This window comes from Diaphorina citri, unplaced genomic scaffold, assembly GCF_000475195.1.
Source record: "Diaphorina citri unplaced genomic scaffold, Diaci psyllid genome assembly version 1.1 scaffold184, whole genome shotgun sequence".
Lineage (NCBI taxonomy): Eukaryota > Metazoa > Arthropoda > Insecta > Hemiptera > Psyllidae > Diaphorina > Diaphorina citri.
This window is the reverse complement of record NW_007377621.1, coordinates 80,233-98,699: the sequence shown is the minus strand read 5'-3', so window position 1 is coordinate 98,699 and position 18,467 is coordinate 80,233. Positions and strand designations below refer to the sequence as shown.

At 38.7% G+C, this 18,467-nt stretch overlaps 1 protein-coding gene and 1 long non-coding RNA gene across 2 annotated transcripts; both read left to right on the top strand.

Annotated features, from left to right (window-relative positions):
- The first annotated feature begins 3,597 nt into the window (after positions 1–3,597).
- On the top strand, positions 3,598–12,344 carry LOC103505608 (uncharacterized serine-rich protein C215.13-like). Its single transcript, XM_026820900.1, has 5 exons — positions 3,598–3,623; positions 5,397–5,584; positions 8,802–8,953; positions 11,820–11,984; positions 12,115–12,344. Exons 2-5 carry the CDS (start codon positions 5,496–5,498, stop codon positions 12,342–12,344), a joined length of 636 nt encoding a protein of 211 aa, XP_026676701.1. The 5' UTR covers positions 3,598–3,623; positions 5,397–5,495.
- A 1,892-nt stretch (positions 12,345–14,236) lies between these two features.
- Positions 14,237–14,762, top strand: LOC113465936. Its single transcript, XR_003390507.1, has 2 exons — positions 14,237–14,420; positions 14,544–14,762. It is a non-coding gene; the product is annotated as an uncharacterized LOC113465936 (long non-coding RNA).
- The last annotated feature ends 3,705 nt before the right edge of the window (positions 14,763–18,467 follow it).

The window sequence follows — 18,467 nt, the reverse complement described above, 5'->3', positions numbered from 1 at the left end:
GATGGATGTGTGGTGTGTGTGTGTGTGATGGGTTTGTGTGTGTGGTGGATGGGTGTGGTGGTGGTGTACGTGTGTGTTGTGATCCCGTACAAAGGACGGGTCAACCACTAGTTGGTGTATATTAATGAATAATGATGATATGAAGTATGTAGAACATAGACCTTCACTTCCTTCGGTCAATAATCCCTTCAAGCGCAACCCGCTATGTACAACCTTAAGCTGAAAAATAAATATGTTGCAGACCTGGATAAGCGAACGTAATACCAGGGTGTCTACCAGACTGGAAAACCGAACATAGACCTTCACTTCCTTCGGTCAATAATCCCTTCAAGCGCAACCCGCTATGTACAACCTTAAGCTGAAAAATAAATATGTTGCAAACCTGGATAACTCTCTCTCTCTCTCTCTCTCTCTCTCTCTCTCTCTCTCTCTCTCTCTCTCTCTCTCTCTCTCTCTCTCTCTCTTCGTCTCCCTGTTTTGACTGGATTTCCAACATAGACCAACCTTTCACTCCCCTGTCTGAGTCTGATGTTCTTGTATAATCTCTCTCTCTTCGTCTCCCTGTTTTGACTGGATTTCCAACATAGACCAACCTTTCACTCCCCTGTCTGAGTCTGATGTTCTTGTATACCTACAATCTACTTGTACCATCTGCACAATCTCGCCAAGCCTCGGAATTGAAACGGTCTATTTAACCTTTGGTCAGATACCAAAATTATGGTACTTTTGATTTCTGGGTACATACTGATTTAATACCAATTGGTTTGTTTTGGCAGAATCTCACAATATTGTTAGTGTGTTTTTGATTTCTGGGTACATACTGATTTAATACCAATTGGTTTGTTTTGGCAGAATCTCACAATATTGTTAGTGTGTAATGTAGGTAGAGTGTGAATTCAATTCAAGTGTATTATTCCTACATAAATATAGTGCAATGCCCTTACTCGTATATTTGACTCGGTCCTTGGTCCGTCGGGCCGAATCCCAAGTGACCCATATTATCAAAGTCCTTATGATGTCAAAGGGCTCTCTCCTTCTCTCTCTTACTCATAGTGTTGTAGAATGGGCTCTCTCCCTCTCTCTCTTACTCGTAGTGTTATAGAGTGGGAATGCAGATCAATATTTTAGTTTTCCCCTAGATTTCCGTCTTCCCCCACTTACTATACAGTTGTCTCACTTGTCTGCCCTAATCTCTCTCTCTTTCTCTCCCTCCCTCTCTCTCTTTCTCTTTCTCTTCAATATTTTAGTTTTCCCCTAGATTTCCGTCTTCCCCCACTTACTATACAGTTGTCTCACTTGTCTGCCCTAATCTCTCTCTCTCTCTCTTTCTCTCCCTCCCTCTCTCTCTCTCTCTCTCTTTTTTGAAATGAACCAATCAGATCGCTTCATCCAAATGTTAAACGGAGTTTAAACTGACTTTGTGAACCCGGACATCACAGTCAAACTTAATGCAAAGTAAAACTTAGACCTGGCTTGCTTGGTTTGTTCAACTACTTCTGTCTATTTGCTTGATAGCACATAATGTTCACCCCAGATTTTATTCTTGAATTTTGGTTCTCCCTAATAACTGGTACATAATCTTACATAGGTAAGTGTTGTTAGCTGTTCTCTGAGTTATCTGCTGTCTAATGAGTACTCGTACAATGACAGAGGCATCAAGTTTAGTCTAGAGGAAATAGAAACATAATAGATACATATGTAGGTATAGGTGGTAATAATTTACACTGATATTTTCTTCTCTGTGTAACACATTGTCGTAGAATGGTGGTATTTTGGTTCTCCCTAATAACTGGTACATAATCTTACATAGGTAAGTGTTGTTAGCTGTTCTCTGAGTTATCTGCTGTCTAATGAGTAGGTACTCGTACAATGACAGAGGCATCAAGTTTAGTCTAGAGGAAATAGAAACATAATAGATACATAGGTATAGGTGGTAATAATTTACACTGATATTTTCTTCTCTGTGTAACACATTGTCGTAGAATGGTGGTTATCCTTCAATAGCACTCTCTCCTCTGTCTCTTACTCTCTCCCCCATATAAGACACTTGATGTATCAGCTCTCTCTCTCTCTCTCTCTCTCTCTTTCGGTTCACTATTATCCTCACGAGGCTAAAATAAAACTAATCTGATAAATATTCCTTCAATAGCACTCTCTCCTCTGTCTCTTACTCTCTCCCCCATATAAGACACTTGATGTATCAGCTCTCTCTCTCTCTCTCTTTTTCGGTTCACTATTATCCTCACGAGGCTAAAATAAAACTAATCTGATATTATTTCTCCAATGAGCTCTCCAGTTACAATTTGTATTTGAGATACTCTGGGTTAAATCATGTGTACTTGTGTGTGTTTGGTGTTTGAGAAGGGTTAAATTGGCACAGAGTACATATGTGATACTCTGGGTTAAATCATGTGTACTTGTGTGTGTTTGGTGTTTGAGAAGGGTTAAATTGGCACAGAGTACATATGTTATGTTATGTACACACGCACATGTCTTAGGATGACCTCTTGTTTCTAAGAATTACACAATATTATTTATACATTTATTTACAAGCCTCGTCATGTCACAGCGTCTACGCTAGGTCTATCACACTCGAGGCCATCTTTATGCGGCACGTCAGATTTTCATAAAACTATTTTCGAAGAGAAAAATTCGGTCGAATACAAAATTCGAACCCAGCACCTCTGAATCAAAATCAAATATCTCGATCACACGGGGCGTTCATAAGGACAAATTCGAACCCAGCACCTCTGAATCAAAATCAAATATCTCGATCACACGGGGCGTTCATAAGGACATTCTCTTCTCTTCTCTCTCCCTCCCTCTCCCTTCCTTCTCACATATGTCCCATGTGTATTCTGGACTCGATGAGGGAGAGAAAGAGAGGAATTTCACTCATTTATTTTGTTTCATATGGGTAGACAGAGAGGGGTAAGGACATTCTCTTCTCTTCTCTCTCCCTTCCTTCTCACATATGTCCCATGTGTATTCTGGACTCGATGAGGGAGAGAGAGAGAGAGGAATTTCACTCATTTATTTTGTTTCATATGGGTAGACAGAGAGGGGTTAGGTATGTGTAGTTTGAAAGAATTTCGCGTAAAAATAAAATCATAATCCTCTCGTATTAGTTTTAACTTGGCATCTAAAAATTCACACATACATATAATACACATGATGTGATTTTACATACAATATAATATTTTACATGAGATCTACTTCTCCATACATTTAACGTTTTAAAATCAATTACACTTCTAATCCATTTGGATTGAGTCATCTGATAAGCCAATCTAAATCCAAACTAGCATTTTGTCCTAATAATGCCTATGATGTCAACGAGATTGCTTCAAGTCGGTACATACATTTTAGTACTTGAACAATTTGATTCAGAAAGAAATAAGGCAAGAATATTATTTGATTGAGTCATCTGATAAGCCAATCTAAATCCAAACTAGCATTTTGTCCTAATAATGCCTATGATGTCAACGAGATTGCTTCAAGTCGATACATACATTTTAGTACTTGAACAATTTGATTCAGAAAGAAATAAGGCAAGAATATTATTTCTACTCGGAACAGGTGAGATTTAAACATCCAGACTACATATCCGAGACTCGGAACAGGTGAGATTTAAACATCCAGACTACATATCCGAGACTCGGAACAGGTGAGATTTAAACATCCAGACTACATATCCGAGACTCGGAACAGGTGAGATTTAAACATCCAGACTACATATCCGAGACTCGGAACAGGTGAGATTTAAACATCCAGACTACATATCCGAGACTCGGAACAGGTGAGATTTAAACATCCAGACTACATATCCGAGACTCGGAACAGGTGAGATTTAAACATCCAGACTACATATCCGAGACTCGGAACAGGTGAGATTTAAACATCCAGACTACATATCCGAGACTCGGAACAGGTGAGATTTAAACATCCAGACTACATATCCGAGACTCGGAACAGGTGAGATTTAAACATCCAGACTACATATCCGAGACTCGGAACAGGTGAGATTTAAACATCCAGACTACATATCCGAGACTCGGAACAGGTGAGATTTAAACATCCAGACTACATATCCGAGACTCGGAACAGGTGAGATTTAAACATCCAGACTACATATCCGAGACTCGGAACAGGTGAGATTTAAACATCCAGACTACATATCCGAGACTCGGAACAGGTGAGATTTAAACATCCAGACTACATATCCGAGACTCGGAACAGGTGAGATTTAAACATCCAGACTACATATCCGAGACTCGGAACAGGTGAGATTTAAACATCCAGACTACATATCCGAGACTCGGAACAGGTGAGATTTAAACATCCAGACTACATATCCGAGACTCGGAACAGGTGAGATTTAAACATCCAGACTACATATCCGAGACTCGGAACAGGTGAGATTTAAACATCCAGACTACATATCCGAGACTCGGAACAGGTGAGATTTAAACATCCAGACTACATATCCGAGACTCGGAACAGGTGAGATTTAAACATCCAGACTACATATCCGAGACTCGGAACAGGTGAGATTTAAACATCCAGACTACATATCCGAGACTCGGAACAGGTGAGATTTAAACATCCAGACTACATATCCGAGACTCGGAACAGGTGAGATTTAAACATCCAGACTACATATCCGAGACTCGGAACAGGTGAGATTTAAACATCCAGACTACATATCCGAGACTCGGAACAGGTGAGATTTAAACATCCAGACTACATATCCGAGACTCGGAACAGGTGAGATTTAAACATCCAGACTACATATCCGAGACTCGGAACAGGTGAGATTTAAACATCCAGACTACATATCCGAGACTCGGAACAGGTGAGATTTAAACATCCAGACTACATATCCGAGACTCGGAACAGGTGAGATTTAAACATCCAGACTACATATCCGAGACTCGGAACAGGTGAGATTTAAACATCCAGACTACATATCCGAGACTCGGAACAGGTGAGATTTAAACATCCAGACTACATATCCGAGACTCGGAACAGGTGAGATTTAAACATCCAGACTACATATCCGAGACTCGGAACAGGTGAGATTTAAACATCCAGACTACATATCCGAGACTCGGAACAGGTGAGATTTAAACATCCAGACTACATATCCGAGACTCGGAACAGGTGAGATTTAAACATCCAGACTACATATCCGAGACTCGGAACAGGTGACCTATGCTTACTTAAAACACTACATTGTATATTCCATAGTGTATTTCATCAGGTGTGAAGAGACAATATTTCTCCTTTGGGTACCTGGGTACACATAGAACCACAGCGTAGCTCTACTGGATATTTAGAGTAATTTGTGTTATGTTTGGTTTTCTAATAGAGTTATTACCTCTTTTCTTCCTCAGGAAAGCGAGATCTATCAGAAATGTATTCGAGCTCCTCCTAACCGAACCATATTTGATGGGGGAGATGCCCCTCTCCCTTACCGATGTCATTCAGCGGGCATGCTATCCAGTACCAGTGCCTATAGTATGCCCCCCTCGGGCCTTCATAATCAAGCCTGTGTTGTGAGGAGTCATAGCATGTCCAGCAGGTAAACAGAAACATATAACACGACACACTCAACGGTGCTTAACTTTAGTGGTTTTGGGGAGATTGATTTTGAGAGATGGAGAGCAACGCAAACAGTAGAAACACAATAACATACATTCATACTTTTTCAACGATTCAACACAGCCAACCCTCCTGACCTGTGAAAAAATAATAATAATAATAATAATACGAGTATCACAGGGTGTCTACTAGACTGGAAAAGCGGGAAAACCGGGGATTGTCAGGGAATTTCATGGAGACTGGAAAAGTTAGGAAATTTTACAAAAAAGTGACAAAAATCCAAAAAAGTCAGGGAATTTTTCAAAGCCTTAAAAAAAAAAAAAAAAAAAAACTCTCAATTTCTAAATTTTCAGCAGTGGTTGGGAGGTCAAGACTCCATTGAAGCTGCTCTAAGGTTGGGACTAGGTTTGATGGTTGGGGCTCATTTATAAACTCCTGTTTATTCTCTAGGAGATTTGTTTCCAAAGCCTTCTACAAATTTTGAAGTGTACTTGTGGCCTGTGTGAACAGTTCCTGATTACACGGGGAGTATTTTAAGATGGAAAATTTGTGACAAAAAAGAAAAAAAAACCAAAAAAGACGGGGAATTTTTAAAAAAAAAAAAAAAAAAAAAAAAAAAAAACAAAACAAAACAAAACAACTAGCCTATGGGGTGTGCAAGCCAGCACATTCTGTTGCCGGTCCCAAGCCCGGATAAATAGGGAGGTTTGATGTTAGGAATGGCATCCTGTCTCTAAAATCTAAAACACAGCCATAACCAAGGAGGATGTCAGTCCCTGGTTCTCACGATGGATGCGTCTACGCCGCGGGACCACTTTGAGTCTTCAAAACTTCAACCAAAGGCCATCACCCCCCCTCAGTCTCCCAACTTCAACCTCACCCCCACCCGGGAAATGCAGTTCCCAATCCACCCAACATTGTTTTTTGGCATAGGGAGCAAGATCCAGCCTGCTTGCTCCAATCACTCCTAATGGCTGGCATTGAAACTAATCCAGGACCCTCATGGATATGTTCAGTAGTTCAGTATGCAACGAACCCATCCACTCCAATACAATCTCAGTGCAATGCAATGAATGTTCTGGCTGGTGCCATATGAGACGGTGCACTAACCTGACAACTCATACAATGTGGAATGCAACCTTCAAGGGAGACTTCTGTCAACACCAAAGAATGACCCCAAATCAATCTAGTCAATCCTCAAATTCTAGCAATACCACTAGTCAACCAGACACTTTAGTCAATGATTCTAGCCAAACCTGGCTTTGTACAGTATGCAACACTGCAATAAGAAGCAACACAGTATCAGTCCAGTGCAATACATGTATGGGTTGGTGTCACCTTCGAAGATGCTCCAAATTATCATCTCACAGAGAATGGACAAAACAATTTGTGGGCACCTGTTGCCAACAAATACCAAATAATAATAGGCCTAGTCAGACCACTGTTGGAACTCAAGACCAAAGATCAGATACACAGAATAGTTCACCTCAAAGTCATTCTGATGCAACTCTAGTCAGACCACTGTTGGAACTCAAGACCAAAGATCAGATACACAGAATAGTTCACCTCAAAGTCATTCTGATGCAACTCCCCCACTTAGAATCTTACAGTTTAATTGTAATGGAATAACTAGGAAGCTGGATCATCAACTACATGGAAAACAAAAATATTTCTATAGCAGCCATTCAAGATAGAAACAAAACTCACATCCAAATCAAATCTTACATCTCATTCCAACTACACAATTCGAAGGGAAGATCGTGAAAAGGACAGGGGCGGTGGTCTTGCCTTCATCATTCACAATTCAGTCAAAAACCATGTAACACCCACTACCCACCCCTGGCAAACAAGACAAAGTCCTGGAACAGCAAAGCATAACAGTCAAATCTGGTAGCACAAAAATCACCTTTGTAAACATTTACATACCACCAATAAGTAGTTGTGACTCAGGATACCAAGCAAACATCGAACACCTGTTGAGTCTTGAAGATAGTCTGATACTCGGTGATTTCAACGCACATCTTTCCTTATGGAACACAAATTTAGCAGTAGAACAAAGAGGCGAGGACATAGTGGATCAGATTGACACGTCAGACTTTGGAATCTTAAATGAACTCACACAAACGAGAATGTCTGCAGATGTGATTTCCTCTCCTGACATAACACTTGCCAGCCCAGCATTCTTACCCGTCACAAACTGGTCGCACGCCACATTGTGAAAGCTCTTTTTTGCGTTTAACCTAACCCTATAATAACACATAACAATGGACCTAGATTTCCGTCTTCCCCCACTTACTATACAGTTGTCTCACTTGTCTGCCCTAATCTCTCTCTCTTTCTCTCCCTCCCTCTCTCTCTCTCTCTCTCTCTCTCTTTCTCTCTCTCTCTCTCTTTCTCTCTTTCTCTCTCTCTTTCTCTCTTTCTCTCTCTCTCTTTCTCTTTCTCTCTCTCTCTCTCTCTCTCTCTCTTTTACATTTATATCCACGTTTTTAACCTGATTAGGAGAGAGAGGGAGAGGGCTGTCTGTATCACACTTTTTCTTCAGATTTTCTATCTGTTCACCTAGAATCTAGTTCCTATATTCCTTCACTGTTCATTTGTGACAGCTCCTTTTATAGCAACATTCCATTGACGTAACTTCTGACCAAGTACAGTTGAATTTTTAACGTTATCGATAGTAGGTACCTAAATGACGAAAGCTGAAAAAATGCTGCGTACAGTATTTTTTTGTCACCCTGTACTACATGTATACCTTCAAACTAGGATAAGTATTTAAAGTACATAGTTCTAGCTTAGGGACGCAACTCGGATGATAAATTTCAGAAATGGGACTCAAATCGGACGGACGCAACTCGGATATCACAGTCGGGACTCAAGTCAAGTTCTAGCTTAGGGACGCAACTCGGATGATAAATTTCAGAAATGGGACTCAAATCGGACGGACGCAACTCGGATATCACAGTCGGGATCCCCCCATAGTTTTGACCTTTAAAGATTGTCCATTCCTTCATAGTCAATAATTCTACATGATATTGTTTCAAGAAGCATTACACCAGGGATTCATACTTATGCTGCTTTTGTTTATAATGATTTGACCTTTAAAGATTGTCCATTCCTTCATAGTCAATAATTCTACATGATATTGTTTCAAGAAGCATTACACCAGGGATTCATACTTGTTTCTCCTATTTTTTCAGTCGACATCCTCATATATCCTCTACTCTACCTAGCAGCAGTGTTGTGATATCTAGCTCCACTACGGTAGTTCCCTCTGTGATAATTCAGCCACATACACGTCATATGACGTCACATAACCAAAGCTCCAAGTCTAGTGGTGATCTGGTCATAGGTAAGATATAATTATGTTATGTTATGACATCACATAACCATTAACCAAAGCTCCAAGTCTAGTGGTGATCTGGTCATAGGTAAGATATATGTTATGTTATGACATCACATAACCATTAACCAAAGCTCCAAGTCTAGTGGTGATCTGGTCATAGGTAAGATATATGTTATGTTATGACGTCACATAACCAAAGCTCCAAGTCTAGTGGTGATCTGGTCATAGGTAAGATATATGTTATGTTATGACGTCACATAACCAAAGCTCCAAGTCTAGTGGTGATCTGGTCATAGGTAAGAGAATATGATTGTAATGCCTTACAAAGTCCCAAAATTGAAGCGAGAATGGGGCACTTTTTACAACATTGGCCAGTTCATTAAAAATCAACTTGTTGTTTACAATACAGGGTGTAACACAAAGTGTTCGAGATAATTATACAGAGTGTCTACAAAATTACGGATATTGAAGAGATTTGATAGAGCAGAGAACGAACCTTATCTACCGATGTGTTTAGTATAAAGTTCCCTACGTTCGGGAATCGAACCCGCACCACGACCTAATCCTCAATGCTTCAAATGTCTCGTGAGCTATGAGTTTAGTTCAGATATACCAGGGGTGGGGGGGGAACCTCGAACACTTTTGAAAGTTAAGAAGGGAACCGCAACGAAAAAAGTCTGGCCACCCCTGAGATATACAATGCTAGGACAGAACAGACTTGTCCCATAACCTGCCTCGGTGGTGTAGTGGTAAAGACGCTCGCCTGGTAAACAGGAGGGCATGGGTTCAATCCCAGCCGAGATATGGAATTTTATCCTCAATACAGTTTGAGAATTTGACCGCAATAATGGTAGTAATGCTGGAGTAAATCGACTTTTCAGTCTCATGCGCAAGGTATAAATAAGCACTATTGTTATTATATTGTAGGGCTGGACAGAGTAATGTCTCAGGTGTGGTATGGCTGGACAGAGTAATGTCTCATGTGTGGTATGGTATGTAGAAGAGTAGATACAAGGCTAGGACAGAAGTATCATTATGAAGACCAATTGTAATTTTGTACTTATTATATTATGTACCTACTTATATTGTATTGTAAACAAAAATTATAAACAAATAAAATTAAAGGTTTATCAAAAATTGAAAATTGAAATGTAACATGGTCGAAAGAGAACGGAGATTGTTTATCACCTTTTTTTAAGTATGTACATATGTATACTTTTTTTTGTCCTTACAAAAATTGATCCAAATTCAAATAATTCCATCTCAATTTCTCTCTCTCTCTTTCTTGTCCAAGGTGATTTTCTCTATCTAGGTAGGTACGACAGATCTGTCCCATATTGTAGGACTGGACAGAGTAATGTCTCATGTGTGGTATGATATGTAGATGAGTAGATACAATGCTAGGACAGGACAGATCTGTCCCATATTGTAGGACTGGACAGAGTAATGTCTCATGTGTGGTATGTAGATAGATAAGTACTCGTATGCTCATGGGATGATTTTCATTTCTATTTAATTAACTTCTTAATTAATCACCATGTTTCATTTGTGTATAGGACGATTAACCCTTTATGTCATTGACTATCGTTATCTAAACAACTTGACAACAATGGTGATCCGGACTCGGAAAGTAAGTTATCTACTCATAGCTTGGAAAGGTAAAGAATACTAAACATAAAAGCGACTGCCTCGTAAGTGCTAGATTGCGGATTCGATTTCTGTACGGGGCAAACTTTATCCGCAGCACTCTCAGCAGACAAGGTTTGTCCTCGGAACGGCATCCTCAGTAGATAAGGTCCGTCCTCGGAACGGCATCCTCAGTAGATAAGGTCCGTCCAAAACGTGTTTTTTCACTAAAAACTGACCATCAAAAATTTGAACCGATTACATTACTTTCCTTTCTATAGGATAAGGAAAGTGTGTGTGTGTGTGTGTGTGTGTGTGTGTGTGTGTGTGTGTGTGTGTGTGTGTGTGTGTGTGTGTGTGTGTGTGTGTGTGTGTGTGAGTAATAGTAATCGATCTTTTCTTATTCAGACAAGTTTAGGTTTGATTTTATAATTTGGAAATTTTCAGTTGCCCCCGGGCTACGAAACCATCAATTTAGTTCATTTAACCATTTTAACGCTCTGAAAGGGAATTGTAACAACGAAAGTGTTATAATCGAATACAAAAGAACAGAATAGGAAAAATAAAATCATTCCAAGATCATAAGATAAAGTAAGTCGGTTCAAGATAAAGTTTGACCCAAGCGGGACCTAGCGCTTACAATGCAGTTGAACCACACTTCAAGCTAACTAGGCTGACAGTTTGGAATTCTAGCTCCCTAGCGCTTACAATGCAGTTGAACCACACTTCAAGCTAACTAGGCTGACAGTTTGGAATTCTAGCTCTAGGATCTCTAAAGGTTCAATAGAAGATCCCATTTGGCTCGTATAGATCTAACGTTGATGTGGATAACTGTTAGTAGGTCATTATTCAAATTATATTTCCAGGTATCGTAAGGACATTCTCTTCTCTTCTCTCTCCCTTCCTTCTCACATATGTCCCATGTGTATTCTGGACTCGATGAGGGAGAGAGAGAGAGCCAAAGCTCCAAGTCTAGTGGTGATCTGGTCATAGGTAAGAGAATATGATTGTAATGCCTTACAAAGTCCCAAAATTGAAGCGAGAATTTCAAACGAAGATTTCTCCTCTTAGGAAGCCTCAAATGAAATTTTAAGCATTTCTATTGCAATCAGCGTGTTTCGAACTTCCTTTACCAGCGAAGAAAAAAAAAGTGGTTGAGCCCCATTAGGACAGGATATTAGAAAGCGAACTGTATAGCTGCATTATAATTTTCTAATTGCCTGTTATTTTCTCTATTATTTTACAGGTCAGTCAAGTAGTAGCCTACGTCATAATTATCATCAGCCTAGCAGTCTGACACCCACTAGTAGCCTTACCACAAAGCCAAGTAGTATTGTTATATCAACCACTAGTAACTGTACTGAGTCCTGCAGTAACCTTATATCAAATCAGTCACACTCATCAAACCTTAGTGAAATTTTAAGCATTTCTATTGAAATCAGCGTGTTTCGAACTTCCTTTATCAGCGAAGAAAAAAAAAGTGGTTGAGCCCCATTGTGAAACTATTTCTCATTCTCCCCAGATGTTGACTCTCGCGTCAGGCCATCATTCCAGTGCCGGAGGTATGGATCGGGAGCTGGGGGCTCAACGCGACCGACAAATACGTCTAGCCTCCGTGCATACCGACCTCAGTTTGGACCTGCCCCCCTCCATTCCTCTACCCGACGGCGAAGAGATACCCTACGGGTCTTCATCTAGACTACATATCCGAGACTCGGAACAGGTGAGATTTAAACATCCAGACTACATATCCGAGACTCGGAACAGGTGAGATTTAAACATCCAGACTACATATCCGAGACTCGGAACAGGTGAGATTTAAATTCCCCTCTCCCCTCCTCTAGAACTATAACCTATTCCTATACACCTCCCAATATATAAGCCCCTCCCCTCTAGAACTATATTCTATTCCTATACACCTCCCAATATATAAGCCCCTCCCCCTCCTCTAGAACTATAACCTATTCCTATACACCACCCAATATATAAGCCCCTCCCTCTCCTCTAGAACTATAACCTATTCCTATACACCTCCCAATATATAAGCCCCTCCCCCTCCTCTAGAACTGTAACCAAACCTTAGTACGCGTCTCATATCAGAAGGAGAAAATAACCAATCCCCCTCTACTACTACTAGTTCATTAGTCAACATTTCCCCTCTTCAAACCTTAGTACGCGTCTCATATCAGAAGGAGAAAATAACCAATCCCCCTCTACTACTACTAGTTCATTAGTCAACATTTCCCCTCTTACACCTCCCAATATATAAGCCCCTCCCCCTCATCTAGAACTGTAACCTATTCCTATACACCTCCCAATATATAAGCCCCTCCCCCTCCTCTAGAACCCTATGTGTAAATGGGGCGAAAGACCAGACAAAGGAATAAAAATCATTTAATGGCATGTAATCCTATCACTGATAATGAACACATTATAACAGAGCTCCAGTTAAGGGTTCGGTAAATAAGAATGTCTAACGTTTATTATTATCTTGTACCAAAGTTGTATGTTAATAAATTAATTCCAAGTAAAGTCTATTGAACAAATTTGGAGGTAGGAATATTCAGACATCAGAGCCCTATTCCCTGAGGGATCAGTGATTAGTTTAAACATTCTCTATGCACATTTTGCAACGCACAGAATATTTGTATGTTAATAAATTAATTCCAAGTAAAGTCTATTGAACAAATTTGGAGGTAGGAATATTCAGACATCAGAGCCCTATTCCCTGAGAGATCAGTGATTAGTTTAAACATTCTCTATGCACATTTTGCAACGCACAGAATATCATCCTAAACATATTATGAGTATTTAGGTACTCCATGTCAACTTTTTACAACTTTGTCCAGATTTTCTTTTAGTTTGCATAGATATTACTTATAATTCATTAGTGTAAGTATTTACCTACCAACCCATTCAACAACACAATATAATTGAGTATACTTTTTGCAATAGGTCTACTTTTGACTGACATTGTAGAGGTAGGCCGTCTTCGACGTACAATGTAGGCCGTCTTCTGTTTGAGGGATTCAGGTGTGTGTTGAGGGATTTACTAAGAAGAACAATAAGTGACATTTCATATACATCGTCTTCGACGTACAATGTAGGCCGTCTTCTGTTTGAGGGATTCAGGTGTGTGTTGAGGGATTTACTAAGAAGAACAATAAGTGACATTCTATGTATAGTAAACGCTGAAATGCCAGATTTATGTATTTGATTTTATATTGAAAAGAAGAAGTTTACGTTCTAATAGTGTTACTAATCAGCACAGTGGCTAAAATATGTTTAAATTGAATTAATACATAATGTGTTCTCTATTCTTTTATTGATTGTTTGTATATGTATTTAAAAACCCCCTTAAATTAATTATCTTGTACATTTTAATTATTTATTTAATTTAATTAGGAAAACATTGTTCAGAGCTGTGAAATATTGAGGTTAATAATTGTAGTTCTTTTTCTTCTAATTTAATAACCTTATGAATTGTGTGTTGAAATTTGACAAGTCTTGAACTTCTCCAAAGGACGAGAGAGAAATAGAGAGTGAGACTTTTTTTTACCTTCCCTATCTCTCTATTCGAAATTTGACAAGTCTTGAACTTCTCCAAAGGACGAGAGAGAAATAGAGAGTGAGACTTTTTTTACCTTCCCTATCTCTCTATTCGAAATTTGACAAGTCTTGAACTTCTCCAAAGGACGAGAGAGAAATAGAGAGTGAGACTTTTTTTACCTTCCCTATCTCTCTATTCTATTATAGAGTATAGACTACTATGATTTGGATATTGTTTTTGCATTCATTGGAAAATAAGAGGTACCACACATCTAGGTAATTCTTGTGTGAGAAAATGGTATAAATTGTAATGTTAAATTATGTATTTATACTCGTAATTATTGTATCCATAAAATAAATAAAATTAAACCTCTCCTCCATGCTACATGTTTTTCTTTCCTTAAATCAATTAATTATTGAGGTATAAATTGTAATGTTAAATTATGTATTTATACTCGTAATTATTGTATCCATAAAATAAATAAAATTAAACCTCTCCTCCATGTTACATGTTTTTCTTCCCTTAAATCAATTAATTATTGAAGATCTGAGGATGGATATTAACATGCATCTAATAATATCTGCATTAAATTATTTAATAAACACCCTGTATATTTATTTGAATAAATTAACTACCCATTATTAATTTTGTATTATTATTATTCATTAAATAAAAATAATTGTTAATTTTTATTTATTTCCCTCCCCCCCATGTACATAATTATTATAATAAAAAGATTGTAAGTAAAATTTTAAATCAAATTATTCTATTGAAATTATAAATACAATAAAATTAAAATTAGAAATTGAACATCCAGTTTTTCTCCTTCTTCCGTTGATTTTGTTTCATGTATTCCCCTTTCAGAAGTTTAACAATTAACAATTTGGCATTTTCATTCTACGGAAAACAATAAAACAACATACGGCGGAACAGAACGACAATTCCATACATACATACCTACTTACATTAAACTTACTCAGCTTACGAGTAACTGGGGCCTTACCAGTTTTTCTCCTTCTTCCGTTGATTTTGTTCCATGTATTCCCCTTTCAGAAGTTTAACAATTAACAATTTGGCATTTTCATTCTACAGAAAACAATAAAACAACATACGGCGGAACAGAACGGCAATTCCATACATACATACCTACTTACATTAAACTTACTCAGCTTACGAGTAACTGGGGCCTTGTTCAACAATTAACAATTTGGCATTTTCATTCTACAGAAAACAATAAAACAACATACGGCGGAACAGAACGGCAATTCCATACATACATTCCATACATACTGGGGTAGAACGGGGTGAGGGTCGCTAATGTTGTACCTACTTTTGTTATAACTGTTAATATAGTTAAGAAGGTAACTTATTTTGTAAAATACCTACACATCGATTATATTGTAACCAATATTGTTAAAATCTTATCTTAGAAGTTTAGATTAAGCTTAGGATAAGAAATTCTTTGTAAAAAAAAATTGATACCAAATAAAACATACCTATACCTATACCTATACCTAAGCTATACACATTCAGTCCCAATAGTGCAGTTTCATTCTCAACCGAGAGGACTAAGGTTCGACTCCCAGCAGCGACATGAAATAATCGTTCCCGAGACTCGATTTTGTAAGATCGAGTTCAAACAAAGAAAGTCCTTTAGGCAAGCTATTTCGGGTTAGGTGTGAACGTTCGTATCTTTCCCAATGTTTTAACCACGGAATCGCATACCAGTATGATGGATGAAAATTTCTCTGATTGCCCAGTTTAGCATTTAACTTTTGATGGAGCCCCCGGGTTCCACCACAAATGAGAATGAAAGCCAGTAATAATAATAAAGAGATAATTTCTCACAATACATAAAATGATTGGCCAGAAAATACTTCATGACTTTTTATTTTCTTCTTTTTACAAGAACCATCCACGCTCAAAGTTGCTTAATTTCAGTGAACCATGCATTCTGGTGCATTCAAAGTGCATTATTTCCTTTTGACCTTCTTGGGCTACATACAAGTTTTCATGTTTTTTTTTTTCGAAGCCAATACACCCTCGTTCTAACGAAGTTGTAAAACACTTTCCTCTCTTTGAGATCATTTTGCAATAAGATGACTACAGGCTGTTGTAAGTCTGTAGACCAGCGGTTCTCACCCGGGGGTACGCGAAAAAAAATTGTGTAATGAGAATGGTTTATTTCACGTAACTTAATGGTGGAAAAAAGAATAACAAGAGTAAATTTTGAATTTCGACGGCTCATCAGTGAAGTAAAGTCCCAAGGTAGGACGTAACTTAATGGTGGAAAAAAGAATAACAAGAGTAAATTTTGAATTTCGACGGCTCATCAGTGAAGTAAAGTCCCAAGGTAGGTACCTACTGAATTACTTGACCTCAAGGTACTGAGGTTGTTTAGAACTCAGTAGCAATGGTATACATCACCTAGGTATGGGTACCCGGTACCATTGTGACGGTGGCAGGGATTCGTGAGATTGAGAACCGCTGCATTGAAAGGGCTCAACATATTGCATAACCCAATAGTCACACGGCTGTAGTCATACAATAGTATTCAGAACATTGCATAACAATAAACTTCACGGCAGGATGATGTAAAATAAGAAGCATATTGCATATCTTATGAATACATAGCATATTGCATAACTCCGTCGTTTCATGGCGTTGGCAGGTGAATAGTTATCCGTTTTGAATAGTTTAAGTTTATTGCATAACAATAAACTTCACGGCAGGATGATGTAAAATAAGAAGCATATTGCATATCTTATGAATACATAGCATATTGCATAACTCAGTCGTTTCATGGCGTTGGCAGGTGAATAGTTATCCGTTTTGAATAGTTTAAGTTCCACGGCGCTCATGCGGGTCATGTTACTCAGGGTGCTGCTTATTTCTTCTAGTTTGGTAGAGGGAACTGTAACTGCTGAGGTCCAATTGTTCCGAAACGAAGAGAAGGAGAACAGGATAGGAGAAAAAGAAAACCAACCGTTCCGAGAACGAACATTATCCGATCAAGATAAAATCCGCCCCGGGCGGGAACAAACCCGCGGCCTAACGTACTGTAACTGCTGAGGTCCAATTGTTCCGAAACGAAGAGAAGGAGAACAGGATAGGAGAAAAAGAAAACCAACCGTTCCGAGAACGAATATTATCCGATCAAGATAAAATCCGCCCCGGGCGGGAACAAACCCGCGGCCTAACGCTCACAAGGCAAGGCGCGCTAACTAGGTTGACCTGCTGAGGTCTAATCGTCCCGAAACGAAGAGTAGGAGAAAGACGCGCTACCGTCCAAGACAACTAGAATGGCATATGCACATTACCTATGAAAGTAACCCGTTGAAATATTTGCAATCGAAAAACGAGTACAAATTTTTTGTCGATGGTGGGATTCGAACCCGGGACCTAGAGTACAACAAGTTTATTTAAGTTCACAAAAGAGTACAAAGTCCACTAGGTACAATCGCTATTACAAGGTACAATCGCTTATCACAAAGTACGATCGCTTATCTATCACTGTTAACACTAACTTTCGCATAGGTACTTTACTGTCACTTATCGCGGTACTAACACTTCAATTTCGCACTAGAAAATTCACTATCACTGTACTAATCGCTTGACTATCGCTTACTAGATCGCTCGCACAAATCCAACACAAAACTAACTGACAGGTGGGTACCTACCCTCAATTTATAGCTCCCCGAGAGAGTGAGGAAGCACCTGGATTGTGCTAGAGAATTCCTCCTAAATTCCAGACAAAATCCTACGTCATTATCCTACTCGTACGTCATTAATTCGTTTCTAGAACGGACTATAACATTCGACAATATTGTGTGTATACACAGTATACCTGTTTACCTATAAGTACCTATAGTTTATTTTAGATCTTCCCCGCTCTATCCTAGTACAGGGGTTATCAACCTGTGACACTGGTAAGGGTTATTTGAGGTTAAATATCCGAACTTGAACAACAAGCCCAGAAGCAGTATTTTTTTAATTATTTTCGTCTCATGATGATGCCCCCTAATATTCACCAGATACCTACATCCCAAATTTTAATTTTCTGTCATGAAATATATCTATTTATTTTTTCGAAAAATATCATGTAGTCTTTTCTTTAAAATATTACTTTTTTACCGATATTTTATGTTATGGTTTGTAACTGCTTACTGAAGAAGAGAGTTTTGACAGGTTTTTTGCCCATGGGGTCTCTGATCAACTAGTTCTGTTTGAATTCTACCAGGTTGCGCTACCAGTATCATTTTGATTTTACTTCTCGAGGCTTCACGTTCATAGTTCATACATGATACCTACGTAGCTTACCTACTCTGAAGTCTCTAGATGCGT